General features: G+C 38.1%; 3 protein-coding genes across 5 annotated transcripts; 2 read left to right on the top strand and 1 right to left on the bottom strand.

Moving 5' to 3' along the window:
• The first annotated feature begins 7,501 nt into the window (after positions 1–7,501).
• On the top strand, positions 7,502–16,358 carry wbp1la (WW domain binding protein 1-like a). Its single transcript, XM_027022966.2, has 4 exons — positions 7,502–7,750; positions 11,170–11,272; positions 12,608–12,769; positions 13,120–16,358. The coding sequence occupies exons 1-4, from the start codon at positions 7,601–7,603 to the stop codon at positions 13,863–13,865; spliced, it is 1,161 nt and encodes a 386-aa protein (XP_026878767.2). The 5' UTR covers positions 7,502–7,600; the 3' UTR covers positions 13,866–16,358.
• Positions 16,359–16,380: 22 nt separating this feature from the next.
• Positions 16,381–19,855, bottom strand: LOC113585465 (steroid 17-alpha-hydroxylase/17,20 lyase). 3 transcript variants are annotated; one of them, XM_035531490.1, is made up of 9 exons: positions 19,782–19,855; positions 18,992–19,269; positions 18,718–18,856; positions 18,317–18,546; positions 18,125–18,211; positions 17,785–17,994; positions 17,407–17,576; positions 17,198–17,301; positions 16,382–17,064 (listed from the first exon to the last, which is right to left on the bottom strand). In XM_035531490.1, the coding sequence occupies exons 2-9, from the start codon at positions 19,235–19,237 to the stop codon at positions 16,763–16,765; spliced, it is 1,488 nt and encodes a 495-aa protein (XP_035387383.1). In that variant the 5' UTR covers positions 19,238–19,269; positions 19,782–19,855; the 3' UTR covers positions 16,382–16,762. The 3 variants fall into 3 exon arrangements, with proteins under 3 accessions (XP_026878768.2, XP_035387383.1, XP_035387384.1); XM_035531491.1 differs by having other exon boundaries at positions 16,383–17,064; positions 18,992–19,126; positions 19,782–19,818; XM_027022967.2 differs by lacking the exon at positions 19,782–19,855 and having other exon boundaries at positions 16,381–17,064; positions 18,992–19,306.
• Positions 19,843–21,399, top strand: borcs7 (BLOC-1 related complex subunit 7). Its single transcript, XM_027022972.2, has 5 exons — positions 19,843–20,024; positions 20,460–20,522; positions 20,669–20,712; positions 20,818–20,838; positions 20,941–21,399. Exons 1-5 carry the CDS (start codon positions 19,893–19,895, stop codon positions 20,990–20,992), a joined length of 312 nt encoding a protein of 103 aa, XP_026878773.1. The 5' UTR covers positions 19,843–19,892; the 3' UTR covers positions 20,993–21,399.
• Positions 21,400–23,103: the final 1,704 nt, after the last annotated feature.

Consider the following 23,103-nt stretch of genomic DNA (forward strand, 5'->3'; position numbering starts at 1 on the left):
TGCATCCTTGCTTCCTTATCTGCTGTTAATGTGTTTCTTTTGGTTTGTATTGTATGTTTTGAAACTTGAATATCTGAAACTTTCAATGGTCTCAAGAGCTTGAAAGGAAATGTTATTTCATGTTGTGGCCTGTAAACTGACACAATATCATGAAAACTAAATAGGTTCTGCTATTTCTTATTGAGTATTTTGCTGGTTTGATCCCTCAAAAGTAGCTCACATCAGAAAGGTTGGAGACCCCCATTTGACAGGGGGTGTAAACTAAGCATACTCGGATTGGTGGGAAAATCTTAATGGCTGTGGGTGGCCATGCGATCCATGATGTTGGAGCATAGACATCTGCAGGAGGGGGATAGATAGAACCGTTGCCACTGTTTTACAACATGCAGGTATCTTAGTGAATGACCATAGAAACAGCGAGCAGGGACCTGCACTGACACAGTTAATCCACAGGCCATCCCAAAACAAACCATCTCACAACTCTGATCTTAAAGCCTCCTGGATTTGACTGTGACAGATGATCACACCGGAAAGGTGTTGCCCCTTAACACTCCAGTCAGCGATCTTTCCTCTCAGTGTTCCAGGGAAAACTTCAATCACAGTAAAAAAAAAAAAAAAATCAAGGTCTCAAAGAAAAGCAATTTGACAAATCATTGAAATATGTCATGGAATAACCATTGGAAAAGTTACATAATTTATGATACATTGACTGAAATCCATACAGATGTAATGTATACATCTGATGTATATTTTTGGCTACTATGGGGTTCAAGTCATCTAATTTACTGGAATGTTTATATTTATGGAATTTAGCTGATGCTTTTATCCAAAGCAATTTACAATTATGAGTACAACTTTAGCAATTGAGGATTAAGGGCCATGCTCAGGGCCCCAACAGTGGCAAATTAGCAGTGGTGGGGCTTGAACCAGCAACCTTCTGATTACAAGTCAAGTACCTTAACCACTGAGCTACCACTACCCAAAAACAGAAGACTTTCACTGACCAGGAATCGAACGTGGGCCACAGTAGTGAGAGCGCCAAATCCTAGCTAATAGACCACCAGGGATGAAACCTGGAAAGGCAATCCATTAAAAATACAATAATGGTACATTACTTATAATTGTCACAAGCATCAGTTTAACATCTTACTGTACACTTGTATACACTCAGTATGTTGTGGGGTAATTTATGGACTGATGGAATAAATTGGATCATATCCAACAGGGGACAATCCATTAGCTGATATTGCCACTGAGGATAAAAGGAATGCCTGCCCCTTCATGCACAGATTGTACTGCCATGCAGAAAATACAGCCTCCTGGGACCTGAAACAGTGGTCAATTAAATAAGTAATAATCCACTATTTTAGGCAGAGAGAAAACGTGCACTTGGACACATTGAAATTACATTCTTTTGTGTACACTTTACATCATTACCTATGAATGGTCATATTTGACACGAGTAATCTTTTTACAGAAGGGTGTCACTGGATTTCAGGCAATGACCACTTGTACAAACATTAATTTTAGAAAACTTGCAGATTTCACAATTTTCTTGTAGGATAATTATATTCCAGACCTGTTCTTTAGGTGTAGCCTAAAGAAGAAAATGGACTAATGGATAGCATATATTTAATTTTCTTAAAGAAATTTTTGTTTGGATATATGGAAATTATATTTCATGTATAATCATATTGGGTTTATTTGTTTTGTTCTTCAGTAGTATCTGACCTTTTACTTTGCTATTCTCCCATGACATCTAAATTTTACTCTGCTATTCTCCCATCTAAATTGCATCAACAGCCATTCATCTGATTTGTTGAGGCCTGACATGTGGTGACAAATTAGCCTGCAATTAAAATTCATTTAGGTCATTACACTATATACACTGATGCCTCACAGTGCAACATTACTTATCATGATACAGTCTATAATCTCTCGTCCATCTTCCCCTTGATTACCTCCCGTCTGAATGATGTACTGGATGGTACAAACCTTATGTGATGATGCAAGCGACACTAGAAACTTTTGCTTTCCAGTTCTTGGCTTCAGAATTTCTAAATTCCCACTGCTGGTGTTGCTAAATGTATATGTTCTCATTTACTAATCTCTGTAAGCAGGAAAGTTGCTCTTTTTAGCTTTAGACAATTTTTTAAATAAATGAAACTTCCAGTCAAAGAAGGCAGGGTGATCAGCCTTATATATTGTGCCAATCAAACAGGCTGATTCACAGTTCTCACGAATGTGCACTCCTGCATGAACATAGCTACTTAATAGGGTCATTTACAACAATTTATTAAATTGTAAGCACTTTTGCTGAATTTGACGTGACAGTCATACAAACTGACTACAGCAAAAGTACAAGAAATTTAAGATAAAAATTCCAAAACGTTCTTGCACTAGGCCTATTGTTTTCTGTCCTTGTTTTTTTACCATAGGGGTTTGTAGCTTTTTGCTTTTTTTGTCGTTTGACTGCTGCTCTTACCTTTTCCAAGGCCTGACTCTTACCTTTCCAAGCTACTGGCCAGCCACAACTGTCCTTCTAACCCTTTACTTTCCTGTCCTGTCTTCTCCTCCCTGTCCATATTAATATCCCCTTTGACCTTTGTGGTAAAACCACCCATGTAAGTGTAACTGAATCAGTTTTTTGTCCGATATGAGGTGAGGTTAATGGGAATGGGGCACAACTTTACCTACAGTATATCTGACCCAAATGGCATCTAAAAGCATCCAGTTTAAAACATCAGTCTGTATTCTTGACTCGGAAAAAACGTATCTATGTGTCTCTTATTACAGCAGCGGTTTTAAGGTTAATCTGTCCTAAATAATTACTGTCTTTGGTGAAAATTCAACTAACAATTCAATTTAGGCACTTTAATTGAAACAGGAATTAAGTTCAAAATACAAATGTTAGTACAGGGCAGATTTGAAGTCACCCAAACATACATGCCATCTGACACAACCAGAGTCCCATTTGGAACTGTAGGTGACCAAACAGCTTTAAGGTAAGTGTTAGAGTAGACAACACTGTTATAGGCTCATCTCAGTTCACAGGCCATGGGGAGTGTCTGGGGATACCTTATAGAATGAACATTTGAGGGAGTACATGACACACCTTTGGATATTCCTATATATTAGCAACATTCACATTCTACCTTATACAAATGCATACAAATAGATCCACTACTACACCTTACTATCAATTTCTCAAAGCATTCCATACTGAGCAAGATAGTCTATGCAGACACAACAGAGAATGAGATGAATGTTTACTGACCAAGGATAAAGACCACATAAGCTCAAACTCTGAACCTGTATAAGACAAGCTACTGGCAGTGGAAGTTTAGAGACAAATTATCTGCTTGGTCTTCACTCCACCAAGACTTCCCGTATTACTCAGCAAATATACCATCATTCACCATTCCATTGTAATATGAAGGACAACACTGGGATGGAGAGAATTACACTGACAATTATAAAGTGAAGTTTGAAAACATTTTGATCTCATTTGTTTTAATTCATAGCTCTGGTTGTTGTGTTTGTTTGTAAAGCATCTGTTCCTCTGCTGGACACATGCTTTAGTATCACAACAGTGTTAAGAGTAAAGCGGGGGAAACCACCGCAAGTGACCTGAGCAGAGACCACTTCATAAATTTAGACAACAAAACACAATGTGACAAAAGTGATGATGCATCTGGTGAGAGTTCAAACCTGCCTCTTGAAAGCTTTAATTACACTGTGATTCTTCTGGCAGATGTTGGGAAGCTACTGGGAACTGGTACGACAGAGCAAAGTATTTATCAGGTGAAACACTATCCTCTACGTTATGTTCTACCTTAAAAGAGCAGGAACACATTTAGCCAGCCATTTCTGCTATAGCTATATTTTCAGAAGATACTGAAATAAAGGATGAAAGGGGTGGATAAAGAGTCAAAAGAGCCTGATTTGAATCGGTCCATGAACCTGGCACAAAGGTTAATAAAAATTACTACACAACCTGGAAATTGGAGACATAAATGTAGCTTATATTCTATATTATTCACCTGGATTCACCTGTATTTTTCCTCAACCACAAAGACTCGGAGTGTAACATGAGCATAAGTTAGGAGTTAGACCATGTTTTGCTTGGCCAAGTTCAATGGACTTAAATGGAATCAAGGACTTCCTTTTCAGAGCAGGTGACCCGTATTTCCTACAGGATGATGCCTTTCCCGAGCTGCATTAGCTTGTGGTCAAGTATCGGGTGTCACAGTGGATAATCACACAACCAGGAATAGGTTACAGCTCACTCAAGCATCTCAGAAAGCTTAGTGGTACTTTTACACCAATAGTGCCATCTAAAGGTCACAGGAAAACCTCCCCATAACATAAAAATCCATAGTTAAGTTTGTGATCAGCTCACCTTTAAGTATTCATAATTTAATGGCCTTAAGTTTCTCACAGTTGCACTCTAAAGATTATTAACCACATATTAATTTATAATTAACTTTTTAATTCAAAATTTAGGATTAATTTTGGAAGTATGTTTAAATTTACATTTTACTACATAATATGTTTTTTTAATTAATATGTATAATTTTATTTTTTTGGGAATTTGTTTTACAGTATATGTAGGGCAACAATACACTATATACAATCATAAAGGAATATTACGAACTAAGGCACCTTTATGAATTTTATGCATAATTTAATCTCTCTAACCTATTCAAACATCTTGATTTGCTATACAAAAAAGTGGACAGTGCAAGAAGAAAATCAGTTTGATATGTCTGTCAGACTCCAGTCGGCAGAGGCAATGCTGCTTGAATTATAATAGAGTTGAATGAGAGGGTAAAGAGGTGGGGCTAGCCTGAACCCACCATGTCTCCCCTCTGTCCCACCCTCTTTGGTGTGGGAGAAGGCCAGGTCCTGTCAGTCATCTGCTGGCACTGGACCCAAAGAATACATGTCTTTCATACAGACCTCCAGCATTTCTCCTCATGGAATCCCGCCAGCACTTAGTGAAAGGCACCCCTTAACTAGAGAAGAAGAAAAAAGCACATTTGAAGAAACTCGACCCTACTTTGCAAATCAGTCAGTAGATACCTGATTGTCACTCCAAGAGTTGGGGACTAATCCTATTGTTTTTTCTATAGGATTACTTGCGCCAGGTCCCACACCCCCTTTGGCACTGCACGGGAGAATGGACAGATTAAGGGGATTAGCTTGTATCCTCCTAACTTGTCAAGCTGGGATGTAAGAAACCATTGACTTCTCTGTTCTGAATGAGAGAAGTGCCTAAAAAAGGAAGAAATGAAAGGCACTGAACAAGAAAAATTCCTGAAAGAACAATGTGATTTGTTTGCTTTTGTTCCTTTTAAGTTGGCTGAATGGTTCAAAGGGCCTCACCTAAGGAGTGGCACACTAGTGGTGGAAAGAAAGATACATAGCGGTAATGAAAATGGGTGTGAACTCATCACTATGTCTGTCAAAATAACATTACCAAATATGCCTGAGAGATTGTTATCTAAATCAGTCAGAGAGGTTTTCATTTCTCAAGGATGCAATTAGCAAAGACACATTAATAATTCAGGCTAAAATGATTATGATAAAATAAAGGCCATATATATATATATATATATATATATATATATATATATATATATATATATATATATATATATATATATATATATATATTTATTTATTTATTTTTTATTTGTTTGCTTATTTGCTTGTTTGTTTGCCATTTTATGTCACACAATGTTCTTTAAGTGATTATTTGAACAGACATAACCTCATATTTTAGCTTTGTATTATTTTACATATTTTATCTTTTGTATGAATCTGTCCCATATCCTGTAGGACAATGAAAACTCACATTTCCATATCATGGCTGTCCAAATTGCTTCGCAGCAATCGTAGAGAGCTATGTGCAGCTAAGAGAAGGTGCAGACAATTGCAATTAGAAATTTTCAATCATTCTACACTCTCCTATCGAAGTTCACTTGAGACATAAATGCTGCAAAGTCATCGTTCTGCAAAGAAAACCTGGAATCATCTGCCAGTCCCACATAAGATACATGTGCTGTTTTCTCTTCACTTCTCATGCCCCCTCCCCTCCCTCATCCATAACACCAGAGGAGTTCACAAGGATCAATGCTTGGCCCTCTTCTCTTTTCTCTTTATATTTGTTTTCTAGGAGTGCTAATATCCTCAGATGGTTACTCATACCACTTCTACCACTTCTACACTCATGACAGTCAACTAATTTTCAACTTCTCAGATACTAATATTTCATCTTGAATCTTGGCATGCTTGTCTGACATGTCATCATGGATGGCTGTCCATCATCAAACTGAATCTCAGTGATTCCTTCCCACAACACAATATTCCTTTATATAATGTCAAGATAATTCTGCCATTTCTTTCCAGAAATGCATTCCCTTGTCATCTCAACTTACTCTTGGCAAGCCTCTGTACACGTGACTAGACCCTTGAAGCTGATCCAGAATGCATCTGCACGACTCATATATAGTGTTCCCAAGTTCACATACATTACTCCACTGCTTTGCAATGACTTCCTGTATTTGCCCACATATTTAAAACCTGACACTTGCCAACAAGGCCAGAATTGGTCTTATTCCCTCCTACATGCAAGCACTTGTTTCACCCCGGACCATATCTCATACCCTTTGTGTCCTTAGAACAGCACAACTTGAACTACCACCCCTTAAGAGACAGAGAAGACATTCCTCAAGATTCTTTTCTGAAATGATACCCAGAAGGTAAAATGAACTCCCAGTACCTATCCGTACATCAGTCTCTTGCTGTTTTCAATCATACACCTCTTCATGTAGCACTTGAATGAAGGGTTCAAGCTTAATGGTATCCATAGAGTCAGGCCTAGTGTAGCAGCATAAGGATTTCTTCCATGGAGACAAATAAGCACAACTAAACAACTAAGCAGAGTATGTTACTCTGGAAAAGAGTGTCTGATAAATGTTGTGAATGTATTGAAATTTAAAGTGTAATACATAATAGGTCAACACATATGCTTTGCATTGTGAGTTTTTGTCTTGTGTGTGTGTGTGTGTGTGTGTGTGTGTGTGTGTGTGTGTGTGTGTGCAGTATAATTAAATTAGCCTTTAATCTTTGGCTAATCTCATGTTATATATGCGATTAAAAATAATAACTAAAAAGTAATGCTATTTCACAGACATGTACATATGTTATGACAAATTCAACCTTATTCGTCCATGTAATTATATGCTTAAATCCACTCGTCACGTTTGAAAGCCTGTCCCTTTTCCTGTCCCTTTAACTCATGATCACCTGATTTCTTCGCAATCAATTGTTAGGCGCTTGGTTACGAAGTCGCACCCTATTGAACCCTGACAGCGATGACAGCGATGCAGTTATTGGAGTGACAGATCAAATAGCCTGTACTTAAACAATCTTATTGCGCTACCAGGAAGTTTCTTCTCAAATTGTCCAATAGCAAAGTATGAAGAAGGCGGAACTTGTAAGCGTACTTTTAGAGTTGTGTAGCTTTCAGGCTAATAAAGTTAGTTGAAGAAAAAAAAAAGAAATAAGCAAAGCTGGCTTGCTTGTTAGCTAAATGACATCCCGTATCGCAGATGTATCGACAGCTACCAGAATGTGTGGACTGTGGGAGGCAGAATATACAGCGCTGAAAATGGGCTTGTTTCTACTGAATGCCGTCGTCGGACCCGTCAACTCGGCGTCGGCGGAGGGAGCAATAACGGAGGTAAAGCTAACCGTGCCAGCTAAAAAGATAGCCAGCTAGCGACCTAGATAACTGTGTGCTACCTCTGCTAGTCTTTGTTTGTGGCTAGCTAACTACTCTTTGAACTCTTTTGAGAATGTTGCCAACAAGTCACCAAGAAACTCTTGACTAGGTTATATAGCTAACTAACTTTTATCGTTGACGCACACCTGTAATCAAAACTAGAATTGGGTAGCTACTAGCTAGCTCTATCATAAAATGTAATATTAACTTTGCTAGCCAGCTGTCTACATATATTATCTAGATAGCTTTGTTTAAAAGTCCGGATAACATAATGGTAGCTAGCTAGCAATGTAGAGCCAGATGACTAGCTAGCTAGACAACAGAGCTGTAATATGGATGGTTATCTCGTATAACTAACTTAATAGATAGTCAGAATAGCTAGCTACCTTTATAACCTAACCTGTTTTAGCTAGCGTTACCAAGAATTCTCGACCAGGTAAATTCAGCCTTATACGAAAGTTCGTAAATATTGTTCTTAAATTAGTTTAGCAAACGTAACAGGATTGGTGGGTCTGGCAGCCCTGTTATGACTGAATGTAAATAACATATTTCTCATATAAGCCAGCTAGGTTGGGTAGGTTATCTTACTGGGACGTATAGTGGGCACCTGTTACGAGCTGTTAATTAGCTAGCCTGGGTAACGTAACTAGCGAGCTAACCTATGTTGTTACTCTTCAACAAGATGGCTAGGTAGGGATAGCTAGCTAAATACCTTGTATGTAATCTGCGCTGATCAGTTCGATAAGCAGCAATTAAATTCCAAATGTACCTAACGAAATCATAAACGCTATTTGAAGGACCTTTTTTTGTATATTCAGAAATGACTTCTGAATATATCAAAATTTATTAATGTGTAGGCATAGTCAGCATAAAGGCTTACTAACATTAGGTGTGTCTCTTCAAATCTAGATTAGATTAGAAGCATTAAAACTATCAGTAATTTGCAATAAATGAATAAATTAATTAGGTTAAATAAATCTGGTCACTAGAGTACCTAAGAGAGCGAAGAAGCTTTCTTGTGCCCGTTAGGCCTCTTAGGCCGAAACAACATGCGTGTACAGAGCTCAAAACTACGAATTTGACAGTCGCCGAAAGGAACAAGAGCATACTCTGATTACCGAGTGCTATTCATGGCAGAAGAAAGTGAGTGCTATGATCAATTCCAAACAAAACGATCACGTTTAATCATATTATTCTATAACTTAATAGTTTTGCGCTGTTTTTGTTGCTTTCCAATTAAGTTGTACTTTGGGTTTCCGGTCCTAATACATAAAAGATTCATCCAAAGGTGATAACCTTGATATGTAGTGACGCGTGGCTTGAGATAGATGTAGCTCTTCACTTAAAATATTAGCGAGCTCTTTCCCTTTCACTCAGTTACCATTACGATTTAAGATTCAAAAGCAATTGGGTTTTATTTGGAAACCCTTCAAAACCCCAGTTTGCATTAATACTGTCAAAGTTCAAGTTAAAATCAATGTTGCCAGACTTGCCATGGTACAATTACGTACTTATTAGTTTGAGAGTGTTTTGCACCATAGTCTCCAATGATAAGAGATCATATGATTTGCTGGGGGACACTGTATTGGCAACACCAGTCTTGTATGGTCATCTTGTAAGGCCTGTCTGCCATGCACAATTTATTAGCCATCATCTAGATTGATGATCACTGGTCAGTTTCTGACACACACTGTTGGCACTTTTTTGTTTTTGTTTTTGTTTTGTGGTGGGGTTTTTTTGTTGTTTTTTTTGGGTTGCCAAACCAGTATCATCCCAGCACTTGCATAGACACATCTAAAACACCCAGCAATACTCTTCTGCATCATTAACTTGTACCAGTTCAACACCCACAACCAAACCACTGACATCAGTGAAGTGTCTGCCAACCTGGTAATTTCCTTTCAGCAGTGATCTTGTGGTTAGGGACTAATAACTTGTGCATGGAAACAGATGGTATGCATTTACCAAATGTACCTGTTAGATGGGTGTAAGGCTAAATGATTGTGGGGTGTCTGAATTGAAATGTTAGATTAAATATGCAGTTCATATTGTAAGATTAAACTTTTGAGTAAGAGAACTAATGCCTGCTTCTTGAACCAATCTTCTTGTCTAATTTACCATGCTTGATGCAATGTTTGCATGGTCCTGAAGGCCTTGATTAGCTGGGTAAGGTTGGTTGGTTGAAGGTTTTATCTTATGTTTAAATCTCAGAAGTAATAGTTAAGCCTTATAAATTGTGTTCCATTCAGAGAGGAGCAGTTTATTAGTGATTTACAAACTTTTTTTTCTCAATTTATGTTGTTAATCTTACACCATTTACGTGTTTCTGAGACCACTGTGATTGTAGATTAATGGAAAATGTCAGTGGTTGCTATTCCTTTCCTTTACTCTAGCTTGTAATAGTTTTGATATTGGTTCGCACTCTAAAAATCTGCATGGTTACATAGTAATCTCATGATTAGACTTGTATTCTTTCTAAACATTCAGTGCAGGGTTTGTTTTTTGTGTGTGTCTGAGTGACTGACAGGGAAAGACAGCTTGCCTGTGCCATCCTGTTTACTTGCATTCCCTGGCATGGTTTTCTGCATGCTAAAAGTAAGGGTTATGGTGGGGGGTGTGCACTTAAATCAAGACCAGCCTTCAGACTGTGTAGTTCATGTAGCCCATGTGGGGTACAGAATAGCCTGGACTTGACCTTCCTCTGGCTGTTCAGTGTGTGTGCGTGCGCGCGCATGAGTGTGAGATTAACTGTGTCTCTAAGGTGAGGTAGTGGTGAATTCTTTCCTCAGGACTATACTATGACTTTTCTTCCAGGCCTTCAGCAGGTACTGAAGTTTTATAAAAAAAAAACAACTGCAGCATGCATTAGTTATTTTAACTTATAAATTATGTTCCATATATAACTAACTGTCCGTATATAACTAATGTTTTGTGTAGTGTTCTGAGTTGTTGCTTTTGTTTGAGCTACTGTGAGCCCATGCTGATGGCTTTGCACAGACTGTAAGCACATCTCAATGGTCAAAAGGATTTCAGTTTTACCAACATTATGCCCCACATCTACACCTTTTGCCATGCTATTAATGCTAGATGATCTGTGAATTCTGCTACTTGTCACTTATGTAAAATATCCTTACATTAAGATTTATTTTGGTGCTTGTACCATTACCTGATGACATTTATTGTGTTTTAATATGCAGTGCCCAGCATTTCCAAGGTCATTTGCAAATAGACAATGACCCTGCACTATGTTGAACAGTGTAATTCTAACAAACAATTTTAAAGAACACCAACAAAAACCCATAGCCTACCCTAGTGTATTGTATGACTCAAGGGGCCTGAGCAAAGCTGTCATCACCCTTTTGTGTCTGATTTTGTAGAGTAAGCTGCTATGCATTGGAGTGAACAACCATACCTACATCTGTGACTCGGGCCACTGCTGCGGAGAGTCTCAGTGCTGCAGCTACTACTATGAGCTATGGTGTAAGTATCTCTCAGCACCTCCTGCCCCCTCTTGGCTGAAGGGCCAGGTGCTTAAAAATACTGTACAATGTAGGTCATGTTTGAACAGGGAACAGCTTCTGGATTCTTCCATGTTGTGGCACAAAGTTGGGGAATATGGTAACACATCTTGTTTTAAACTGGCATTTGTTCATTAATTAACACTGAATTTGTGTATATATTGAATGCATGTGTTAAGGCTCTGTGGCCAGTGTTGCTTAGTTTATTATCACTCATGCCAGAACCTCTCTTATTGGCTTCTAATTGAATTATTTTATGCATGTTAGGCTTGCATTAAAATGGGTCTTGATGAATAAGTAGCATGTTTGTTTAGTTTTCAGCATTTAACTTTAATAGTTTTTATTATTTAATGTTTCAATTGCAAAGCTGAATTTCAATAAACAAGAAAATCCTTTCAATCAGTGCCAGGTGTAAAACACTAATTTGTAATAACGTATGATTTGCTGATTTAACACAAGCATTTCTTGCATCTTTGCATTAAATAGCTTATTCTGTTTTCACAAAGCTAATTTGTAGAAGGATGCAAACTGGTATTGTGACTTTTGACTGTGACATTTGTTGTTCAATTATGTTCCCATTGGCCATGCTACAGTCTTATCAGATTACCCTCTCCCTCTGGTATACTATCTATTTTAATAACTGTTGATTAATCTCTATGATAATTATGGCATGTCATCTGCTGAGTCAAGGACTGCACTTTGTTGTTTTCATGCTGCGGCTAATACAGCTGGTCCAGACGGGACTGTCTCGTGTGTAACCTGATCAGGCCAGCTCTTGTAAACAGATGCTTGAGCCTCTCTATTTGGAGAAGTATAGCCAATTTGCCAAAAATGGCTTGTGCTTTATTTGGGACAAAGTTTCACACGCTTGGGTCTAATGATGACATTGACCTACAGGGGCTGGCAAGAGTTCCATCCCGAGATTCATCACATTCTTTATTTGTGATTTGATGTCTGGTGCCGAGGTGTATATTGTCCAGGATCATGTGTGCTTTATACCATTTAATGCAAAGGAAGAATTCCTGTGCAACCAAGAATTGAACAAATTGTGAGATACAGTAGTATTCATGTTTGTAGATCATGTGTGCAACATCTATATGTTTATGCATAACTTTTCTTACTGTCCATCTTACAATGTTGATCTGTGTTAAGTTTACTTTATTAGCAGTGCCTAAAATGGGCCCTAAAATATCAGTATTCTTTCATATTCAGTGTTGGTCAACACTTCCCATTTACATTACAGCATTTAATGTTATTGCTAAAGTAAACATAAATGTGATCTGTTTCTATTCCTTAGGGTTCTGGCTTGTCTGGACTGTAATTATTATCCTGAGCTGCTGTTGTGTCTGTCATCATCGTCGCACTAAACATCGACTGCAACAACAACAGCGGCAGCATGAGATCAACCTAATTGCCTACAGAGAGGTCCACAATTACACCTCCCTGCCCTTCTACTTCAGTAAGTAACCTGCCTTGTCCTTGTACACTGGTGTCTGCCTGTATTTCTCTCATTTGCCTACTATGTAAGCGCTTCTGTGTTCACGCTACTAGAGATATGCACATAGATTTAAACATTTAGCTCAGTTAGTGACATATAAAGCAACAACAGAAGGCTGAACTCAGCCTCATAAATGTAAGCATTGCCACCAGCTACAACAAAAAAAAGGCTCTCACTTTTTGACTTGTATAGTGTTTACTGGGGGGGTTGTCTAGCATTTATTCATTTTTCTAGATTGTTTGAATGTATGTATAGTGAACCTTTTTAGTAAGCTTGTTTCCCAACTTCCTCTTTCATTCTCCTGCTTGAAGGGTTTCTGCCCAGCTACCTCTTACCAGCGTATGAGGAAGTGGAGAACAGACCCCCAACGCCCCCTCCTCCATACAGTGCCTCTCAGCCTTGCCAGGGCCCTGACATGCTGAACCCTGAGCAACCTGATGAGCTTTGCCCCTTGCCTCAGTGCAGCCCTAGGGGCCCCATGTCAGAAAACGGTTCCACTGGGGACTGCATAGAAGAGCCTCACTGTCCTACTGTACACTGCCCAGCAGTAGATGACGACAAACCATACCTGAGCTTTGAGGAGGATGACCAGCTGCAGCACGTAGCATCAGCCACTTCACCAGACATGAGCAAGCAAAGCAGCCGTTGCAAAGAACACCCAGAGTCTGAGGAACAAGGGCTGGACAGTTGTCCTGATGGCAAGGACAGGACCCCAGGACGCCATAGACGCTTTACGGGTGACTCAGGAATTGAAGTGTGTGTATGCAGCCATGGCCCTGGGGAAGGAGAGGAGGAGGAGGAGGAGGAGGAGATGAAAGAGCTTGAGGGACTTCTGGACAGAGATGGGTTAAGGGAGCAGAACTTCTGTGATAGTTGCAACCTCCATAGCAATGGCCGTCATCCAACGGGGGATGAGGAGCAGGGCTTTCCTGGCCAAGAGAGAGGCCCTGAGCCCCGAGACCCACCTCTACAACGACCTCCCATCTGCCTTCATTTACACACCATCAATGAACAGGAGGGTCCTCACCATGGCAGCAATACAGACCCCCAAATTTAAGCACCACCATCTACAACACTAATGCTTTGTTGGCTGCTGTCTCTTTAATTTTCCACTGTACCCACTGCTTTGGCTGTATGTTTGTGTCCTAAGTGAGATTGTGTGAAGGCAGTGTTTTTAGGTTATGAAAGAACAGCCTCAAAGAAAGGTTGTCAAAGATGTTGCTTACAGCTCTGATTAAGGTGCCTGTAATGGGAAGGGGGGGGGGTGGTTTTTATCTTTACATTTTTTTTAATGCCACTAAGGGTTTTTCAAGGGGTGATGCCAATATAGGCAGTTCAGTTTAAGTGAGATGCGCAAGAATGTCAGACTTGCTTACCCACTTTTGTTTGTTTGGCAAAAATATTCCTCTTAGATTTTTAATATCTGACAGACCTAATACATTAGTTGTTTGAAAGGTAACTGACAGCTAGATATCTTTTAAATATCAGTTTGTTTGTTTTTACTACTGTTATGGGTGCACTGCTTGGTTCTTTGAAAGCTTTCTGTTTTTGTGCATTAGGCAGGTACAGCTAACCTTTTTAGGGGCCTAAGTAATAGACATGCTAGATCCCCCCCCCCAAGTTTTTCACTCTGCTGCCTAAATGTAGCCTTCACTTCATTTGTATGCTATTCCCCTCAGAGGGACTAGATTATGCACTGCAAAAATGCAAGAAAAGGGTGAGGGGTGTTTTCCCAGATTACACAGGAAGTATCCACCCCATACCAGAGCAGTCTACCAGACTTCACAACATGAGCTACTGTGTAGCCTTTTTGAGCAGCAGTCTGTTATGGTATGTCTCCACATCCCCTCTTATTAGGCAATGGAATCTTTAAGATGTTCTACATACTGTAATGGTGCAATGGTGTACTATGCCTAGCTCAGAAAGTCTGGGTAAGGCTTCCTTTTTTAGACTTGATTTGATTAAAATGTGCTCTTTATTTGGTAAGCTTTTGTTGTTCTTTTTGTGAGGCTGTGTGTGCGTGCGCATGTTTTTAATCACAAACGCAAATTTGTTTAAAAATATAAATTCATTTTGGATATTTATGTAGCTGTAAATTACTTTTCTATCACACTATACATTAAGGTAAGTTGTAGAGATTGGAATTAAAGAATTGAAGACTGCATATATTGTTTCATGTTTTCTGGTAATACATCTTACACATTTAGGTGCCTTTTTTATTTATTTTTTTTATTTTTTATTTTTTTCCCCTTTTCATATTTCACTATTTCATATGCCTTAATGGAATATTGTATGTTTTTATAGAAGGATTCCTGTGTAAATAACTCAAGGCCAGTGTGGATGAATGGATATTTCTTCCATGTGTGCGTGCGCTCAAGGTACTAATGGCTGTGACCTTAACAATAGCAACTTCACTTAAATATATTACTTGATTAGCTGTTTGATATGTCATTACTTTTTGTTCCCATATCCTAGTTTCTAGCACTGTGTTAAACCCAGAATAAGCTTGTAAAGTTTTATGGTACCTTTTTTGGTAATGTTATTACAACGAGAGAGTGCGCGCGAGAGAGAGCTAGTACTACAAAGAGCTATTTTTTCTATTGCAGATATGATGGACAATATTTTATTCTATTTTGAACCCTCCCTGTTATGTCAGTGCACATGCTGTGGACTGATGTCTTATTTTGAAAGACTAATGAGGATCAGCATGTTTTTGTTTTAATGTGGCAATAGAAACTGCTCCACTGCATTCCTACCTTGTGTCAAGAGATTGATGAGTGATTTCAGGTTGCTTGTAAATTGAGGTAGTATGTTTGTTTAACCTTTTGGTGTGAATAATCAGTAAATCTTCCAGCCATAGATAGTTCTCAGTTCAAAGGGCAAAGATAGGCCATTGTCCCCAATGATAATGCCAGGCTAGAATGTCTGTGTAAATGGAGAGCTCTTAAACAAACATCATTTACCAGATAGTGTAGGTTCCAGTTTGAGCAGTATTTGCTGGAAACACTGATTCTGTAAACAAAATGCAAGTAGTGCATTTAAAAATTATAACTCCTATGTACAGCCTTATGCTTACAGGTCCGTTAGATTGTTCTATACAATTGATATAGTTGCTGCTTGAAGCTGTGCAATCCGTTTCAAGCATCTTGAAGTTTGGAGGAATGGTGCTGCCATGTTTCCTCGTAGGTCTAGCGCCAAGTATTTTCCTGTCTACGTTGATGTCTTGAGACCAAAAATGTATGTTAGAAAGAGGGAATTGGAATCAGATTTAGTAATTGTTAAAATATGAGTAATTTATTTTTGCCTAAAAAATGTGTAATTGCACTGTTTTAAAATGGATGCGGTGAGGTTTTGTGCTTGAAGATGATGGGCTTAAGAAGCTAATCGGTTTTTAAGTTTAGCTCTGAAATGAGACTTGGTACTATGTTAGTTTTGTATCTGTAGTTGCTCTTTTTTTCTGAATAAAACTGCATATGGATAACATTTTGTATAAAGCCTCAGCCAAATGAATATCGAATGTACCTTATGAATAAAACATTTTTAAATGCCAGTTACTTTGTAGTGTATTTACTTGGGCACATTTATACAGTATTTATAAAAATGTAACAAATTACAGCAGTGAGTACAACACAATTTAAAGGATTGGAGGAAAAAAGATTAGCTCAAACCTGTCTGGTTCAGATTGTAATTTTGAGTCGTATGTTCTGAGCTCTTGATACATCCAAAGAAAATGTCTTATTTACCTTGATAAACAACCTGCTTTAAAAAAGTACCTTTTTTTTTTTTTTAGTTATCAAACTAAGAGTGTAGCTGAGATTTTATATTTACTACAGGTGCAAAGAGGAGTGCTTATCCTTGCCTTCTAGCTCATACACATCACTAAAACTACATTAAAAAGAATTTAGCTATGAAGTCTTAAGTTTTTAAGCAAAATGATCTGAGGGGGGAAAAAAACTAGGCTGTTTCAACATCACTGTCCGGGTGAATGTGTAGGTTCTTTTCCCAGCAAGCCCTGAGCCTGGCATTGACCTTATACCTCTGGGGCTGGAGGACAACCCCAAACTTGCCCTGTAGGTCTGGTAAAGGCTGGCCAATGGGCATCTCCAAAGTGAACCGTTGCAAAATCCATGATAAGAAGAGGAAGAGCTCCATTTTGGCTAGGGCCTCACCAAGACACACACGTAGTCCAGCACCAAATGGCAGATAACTGACTGATGGGCTGCAAACACCGTTACCTTCCTCATCCAGGAATCGCCCTGCTCATGATGTGACAAATGACTATATTAGACATTACATTTCATCAAGTTTTGCAACACCAGATGCATTTCCCTAGATAAACACCACATAAGCTCTGTATTCTGTGCTGTTATAAGTTTTGCCTTTTCTCACCAGGATCAAATAGCTCAGGGTTTTTCCATTCTTTTTCATCATGATGCAAAGACCACAGATTAATGATGACTCGTGTCCCTTTCTGCACGGTATACTCCCCAATACTGTAAAACAGCAGATAACATAAGCACATCTTTGTTTCAAAAGCTTCCCTATGGTATGTGCTGCGTTTCACATTTAAATGACAGTACAAAGTGGGGTTGATTTACCTGGAGTCTGAGAGGGCTACATGAGGGATGAGAAGTGGAGAGACAGGTCTGATTCGGAGCACCTCTCTGATAGTGGCTTCAAGGTAGGGCAGTTTTCCTCTATCACTAAGTTTAGGGTGCCGATCCACCCCAATCTTACTGTCTAACTCCTCCTGAATCTTTTCCTGAACCTATAAATATGACAAAAGAGAAAGCCATTGATACAATTAAATAAACAAATTCTCTTACCTTCCTTGACTAGCTACACTAAAGTGAGCTTAGTGATGTAGACTGAATTATATATTTATTTAATTATTATTAACCCAAATACAACTGAAAAAATCAAAATAAATACAATCATAATATTATTTTAAAAGCAGCGATTGATATTTTCTGTACCTGTGGATGGTGTATAAGATAAGCTATGGACCACTTCAGTACAGTGGTAGTAGTCTCCACCCCAGCTCCAAAAATATCCCCTACAGTCATCAGCAGATGATCTTCAGTTAGTCCAACATCATTAGTGCTGACATTGTTGTTTTCAGCATTGCGCTTGGCCCGCAACAGCGCATCTAACAGGTCCCGCTGGACATTGTCACTATAGTCTGCCTGCAGAGGGAGACACAGCTCAAGTAAGTTAAAGTCAATGAGCATGTAAGTAAATGACAGATATGTGATACATAAGAATGGTTGCGGGAAAAAAACAAAACATTCATAATATTGTTTTCTTGTCATTCACCTTGTGCTCCTCATATTTCTTTTGAAGTAGCTTGTCTCTAATCGAAACACACTGCTTTAAAAGTCTAAGTTCTTCATTTGGAAACATCTACAGACAAAGAAGGTGATTTATATAGATTCTAGTGTAAAACGTATTGTATATGTAGCAGTGTAGGCATTTCAAGCACTATATGTTCTTGATATTAAAATTCACCTGTAGCCATGGAAAGATATCCACCAAACTATCCTTGGCAACTGTATCCACAATGCCCTGGCTGTACTGGAGCATAGCTTCAAACTCGGGATCTTCGCGTTTATATGAGGAGTTAAAACACAGGGCGCATACCACGTTTGTGACGGCACGGGTCAGCTCTGGGGCCAGATCTATGGCAGAGCTCTGCACCCCTGCCAGCACCTCACACATATATCTCGCCTCTCTGCAAACTAGAAGGGAACAGATAGTAGGGAAAACAAAGATTAGAGTGGAAAATAGTTGTACATTTTTGTGACTTAATAATTTTACCTACGTACTTACCTATATACTTAGGAACATCAGCATTACTTTACAGTATGGTGTGACAAGAGTTATTACAATGAGAGAAATTTGATACTCACTAATCTTCTCTATAGATGTAGTTCCTTCTCCAAACAGGCAAAGAGCCCCATGCACAATTTTGCGATGGAACCTCCATGTAGCACTATAGTCAGCAAATGCTATGTCTTTTCCATCTCGTGTTAAGAGGTCTGTAGTAACCTTGAAAAAAAAAAAAGATCACTTTTTTTCCCCCTTTCAGGAGCTTTGCAAGTCTAGGTAATAGGACATGGTGGTAGACCTCTCAAGCAAAAACATTTCTGTTAAATGAAACTAGGACTGATACATTTTACTTACAGTGCGTGGTCTCCCTGCAAATATTTTCCCTTTCTTAAGCAGGACTTCTTTTGCATGGCGATGATTGTTGATGATGATAACTTTATGGGAGCCCATCATAAGAGAATAAATATCTCCATACCTCTTCTTCAGCTTCTGAAAGAAGATGTGTGGTGGGCTTTCACTTCTTAGACTGAGAAGGCTCCCAATAATGGGGAGAGAAGGGAGGCTTGGAGGACTCCTGTCATCAGTCAGAAATCCATGCATTTTCCTCTTCAAATAAAGGACCACTATGATTACTGCAGCGAATACACATGCACAAATAAGCCAAGCCATCCTAAGACTTCTAGAAGTGATTAAACATGTCAGCTATGCCTACATCTAGTTTGGTCCCTGGCACTTCACAGGCTGTGAGAAAGCTGACAGTGGATTTTTTATATGATTTCTTCAATGCCACTTCCTTGACCCTAAAATATTTTCACCTCACCTATCTTTAACAGTCAATGCCAATTTAAATCCAAAAGAAACCACTAAGCAGTAGTTATATGTGTAATCATAAAGACATTTAACCATTCTTGTATCAAAATCTCATGTTATTGTGCAAACGCCATTTCGACAGTTACTGCACAATTCTAACTGCTGATAAAATGAACAGTTTTTACTATCCGAATTTGTTCTTCAACTAATAAGCACAAGAGCTTCTTCACAGTTTTGGAAAACACACTTTGCTCAGAAATCTTTAACTTCAAGCAGTCCCATGTTTAAAGTAACTTAATAAGTTAAATAATATTTCACAGATTGTGTACTATACCTAGAGAAACTGTGTAAATCTCCTTTCATTTATCTCCCCATGGCAGGCTCAAGGATTTTTGTCCCCGAGGTTCCTCCATAACATAACGCTAACACTAGCTACGCTTCAGTTATGGCTTCCTCGGAGTCGCAACCCCGTTTTGGTCAGTCTGTTAAAGGATTATTATCTGATAAAGTTGGTTCTTGCAGTGGAGATGTAATCGCCCTTACTCGTCAAGTATTAAAAGGATCTCGTAGCCAAGAGGTAAGTGTGGAAATGCTGAAACATGATGAAGTATAGATGAAATGCTGTATTCCTGACTGCTAATGGTAGCTTGTTAACTATGCTAAGCTACCTAGCTCGCTTACGCTTTATTTCTAATAATGTAGTCAACTAGCTAAGTTGACTTTGCATTATATTAACGACAGTGTGACGGATGTTGGCAAGCTCTTAAGTCTAAAACGGTAGCTAGCTAAGTAAACGTTGCAGCTACATACACTGTTATGTTATTATTGCAGCTAACTAGCTAGCTAATTGTAGAAGGTTCGCTAACGCTAACCTAGTTAAGTTATTTGTTAGCCAGCAAGTTAACAACTAGCTAGCTAGCAGCTAACATGTAACTGGAGGTAGTCATTTTTTATCTTCTATTTGACAGTTTCACATATGTCTCACATGACAGTCTCTGCTGGCATTTTGCAGCTTCTTGGTCAGGCAGCAAGAAATATGGTTATTCAAGAGGATGCGATTCTGCACTCCGAGGATGTAAGCGCTTTGGAATTTCACCCGTTTTATTGTTATTGGTAACGTTACATCACCAATAAATAAAGGGTTCTCTAAGCCGTTTGTAAAGTACACGAGATCTAAAGTCATCCCCTGGCAAACGGGGATTGTTTATGTTTATGTTACAGAGTCTAAGGAAAATGTCCATAATAACTACTCATTTGCAGTATCAGTGAGTACCTTATGTATATAATATTTATTCAGATATACTTTCATAATATAACTGCTAATATTGGATTCAGATTGATCGAAATTTCCTCATGCCCTTTTCATTTAGACAAGAAGCCATCCAAAAGAAGTAAGTCAAAGTACTGTTTACAATTATTTTGGTAGCTTCGCATGTAATTTATAATCATAACAACTAATTAACATATCTGCCCTTTCCTTAACTTCTTTACAGTGTGGAACACTCTAAAAACCTTCAGGACCAACTAAGACATTTACTTAAATAATTCACAGCCAAGCTGTGCTATTGACACATTTGCCTCTATTTGTTTTTGTTTTGTTGTGTTTTTTTAATTTGTTTTTCATCCTCATTAGGAATCATTGTTAAATGCATTCAGTGCCCTTTATGACAAGCCTCTAATGGGTTATTTTGTATATCAGTGTATTTTTCCCTCTAAAGATGTAACAGGTGTGCCTCTTTATAACCCTCGGTTATGAAGTCTCATCTGTATAATTGTATTTTTCACATTTTTGATTAATCTAATTGTTTACAGTACCAGTTGAATCAGGGCATATTACTTTTATAAAAACTGGGTGGAGTGCCATTATTAATGGAAAAGATCCCAAAACAGTTTCCCATATTTTACATGTTAACTTATTTTTAATTTGATAAATAAATGAATGACTTTTTGTATACCCATTGTAGCATTCCTTTATATTTTGGTGAATTGCTCATTCTTTACAGGAGTGCAAAAAGGGCATGTAATAAAGCCTCACCCACGTGTAATATCAGCAGCTCTTCATCAAGGTCAAGCAGATGTCTGACCTAGAAAGTAGCCTTGATGATTACTTGCAGGAAGCTTTGGGTTCTACGGCAAGGTTTTCACTTATCTCTAAAAGCTGTGTACATGAGCTTTTAGGCAAATGCACTACGTTCACATTTACGGCTTACAAGTGACTTACAAAAGTGCTTTGTCATTTCCTCATAGAACACATCCTAGCCAGTAGAGTAGGTTAGAGTCCTAGATACCAACGATCTAGAATACTGTAGAAATACAGGGATCATTGAGGATGAAAGAAAGACAAAGACAAAATTCATAAGGTCCATCTTAAACAATGATAAGTGCAATAAACAATAAGTACTAGAGTTTGTTAGACAACATCAGTGTAATAAGCAATACCCTACAATAAGTACTAGTTAGTCAATATAGGAGCAGGGTCTGTGGTCATTTAAATATTCCACGAATAGGTGGGTCTTCAGTCTGCATTTGAAGACTGCAAGGGACTCTGCCATCCAAACAGTAAGTGAAAGTTCATTCCACCATCTGGGAGTAATAGCAATATGAAAATAACTTAATTGCAAAGAGTAATTCATTATGTCCATACATTTACCTTACAATTTGTTACATGTTAAAAAGGACCTTGAAGGTATGGGGCATAAGATTCACTTACTACTATAGTGAAAAATGACTATAATAAAAATGACAAAATCTTAATTATTCCAGCTAATCTCTTTTGACCTCTTAAAGCTGGTGAACATAAGAATAAAAACAAGGAATGTAGTTCACCTCATCCTGTATTGTAGGACCATAAAGGTAGTGAGCCTTTCTGTTTCAGTTACAGAATTGCTGGAATAAAGATTTAGAAACCTAGCATGGAAAAACTCAGAACTGAGAATCCCTCTTTATTTGTTCTCAGGGTTCCAGAGAGAGACATTTATCAGTGACATTATTGAAAGGAAGCTTCAAGTTGATTATTAGGATCACAGACTTGCCTATTGCTAATTATAGAGCTCTATACATCGGGTATCTGCAACATTTATCCTGGTAATGCATGTTTGTTTGAAATATGCCATAGTTCACGAATACCCTGAATTGACATATTTGCATGCTTGTCTGCAGGTAGAGAAATCTAGAGAACAGATAATGCTGAGAAATTTTCTTTTGTAAATAGGTTTATGCTGACATTACTTTGTTGCAAATAAGGCATCACTAACATGAATATTTTGTCGTGATACTGTAATGGATTTGGCTCCACCTACAGACTGAGATGTCAAAACGATTATTTCTGTGAGCAAAGTCACAAAGTCTCAGCAGTCATTTTTTATCACAGTCCTTGGAAACACTGAATATTGCACACACACACACACACACACACACATAATTAATCGAAATACAACAGAAATATATATATATATATATATATATATATATATATATATATATATATATATATATATTTCTGTTGTATTTCGATTAATTATGCATTATACGATTAATTATGATATTTTAAGGTGTGTTCTCACATATTTATATAACTATACTGGGAACTGACTATATATAAAATGTTTAAAATGGAAAAAAGAAACCGAGAAACTGAGATTCTACGCATATGATCA

Source organism: Electrophorus electricus, chromosome 11 (assembly GCF_013358815.1).
Source record: "Electrophorus electricus isolate fEleEle1 chromosome 11, fEleEle1.pri, whole genome shotgun sequence".
Classification (NCBI taxonomy): domain Eukaryota; kingdom Metazoa; phylum Chordata; class Actinopteri; order Gymnotiformes; family Gymnotidae; genus Electrophorus; species Electrophorus electricus.

Coding starts and splice junctions, on each gene's coding strand:
- wbp1la (XM_027022966.2), top strand. CDS start 7,601: ATGACATCCCGTATCGCAGATGTATCGACAGCTACCAGAATGTGTGGA. Junction 7,751..11,169: donor CGGAGGGAGCAATAACGGAG/GTAAAGCTAACC, acceptor CTGATTTTGTAG/AGTAAGCTGCTATGCATTGG. Junction 11,273..12,607: donor CTACTACTATGAGCTATGGT/GTAAGTATCTCT, acceptor TCTATTCCTTAG/GGTTCTGGCTTGTCTGGACT.
- LOC113585465 (XM_027022967.2), bottom strand. CDS start 19,306: ATGGCTTGGCTTATTTGTGCATGTGTATTCGCTGCAGTAATCATAGTG. Junction 17,302..17,406: donor GTAGCCCTCTCAGACTCCAG/GTAAATCAACCC, acceptor GCTGTTTTACAG/TATTGGGGAGTATACCGTGC. Junction 17,065..17,197: donor CCCTGAGCTATTTGATCCTG/GTGAGAAAAGGC, acceptor CATCATGAGCAG/GGCGATTCCTGGATGAGGAA.
- borcs7 (XM_027022972.2), top strand. CDS start 19,893: ATGGCTTCCTCGGAGTCGCAACCCCGTTTTGGTCAGTCTGTTAAAGGA. Junction 20,025..20,459: donor AAGGATCTCGTAGCCAAGAG/GTAAGTGTGGAA, acceptor GGCATTTTGCAG/CTTCTTGGTCAGGCAGCAAG. Junction 20,523..20,668: donor CGATTCTGCACTCCGAGGAT/GTAAGCGCTTTG, acceptor TTTATGTTACAG/AGTCTAAGGAAAATGTCCAT.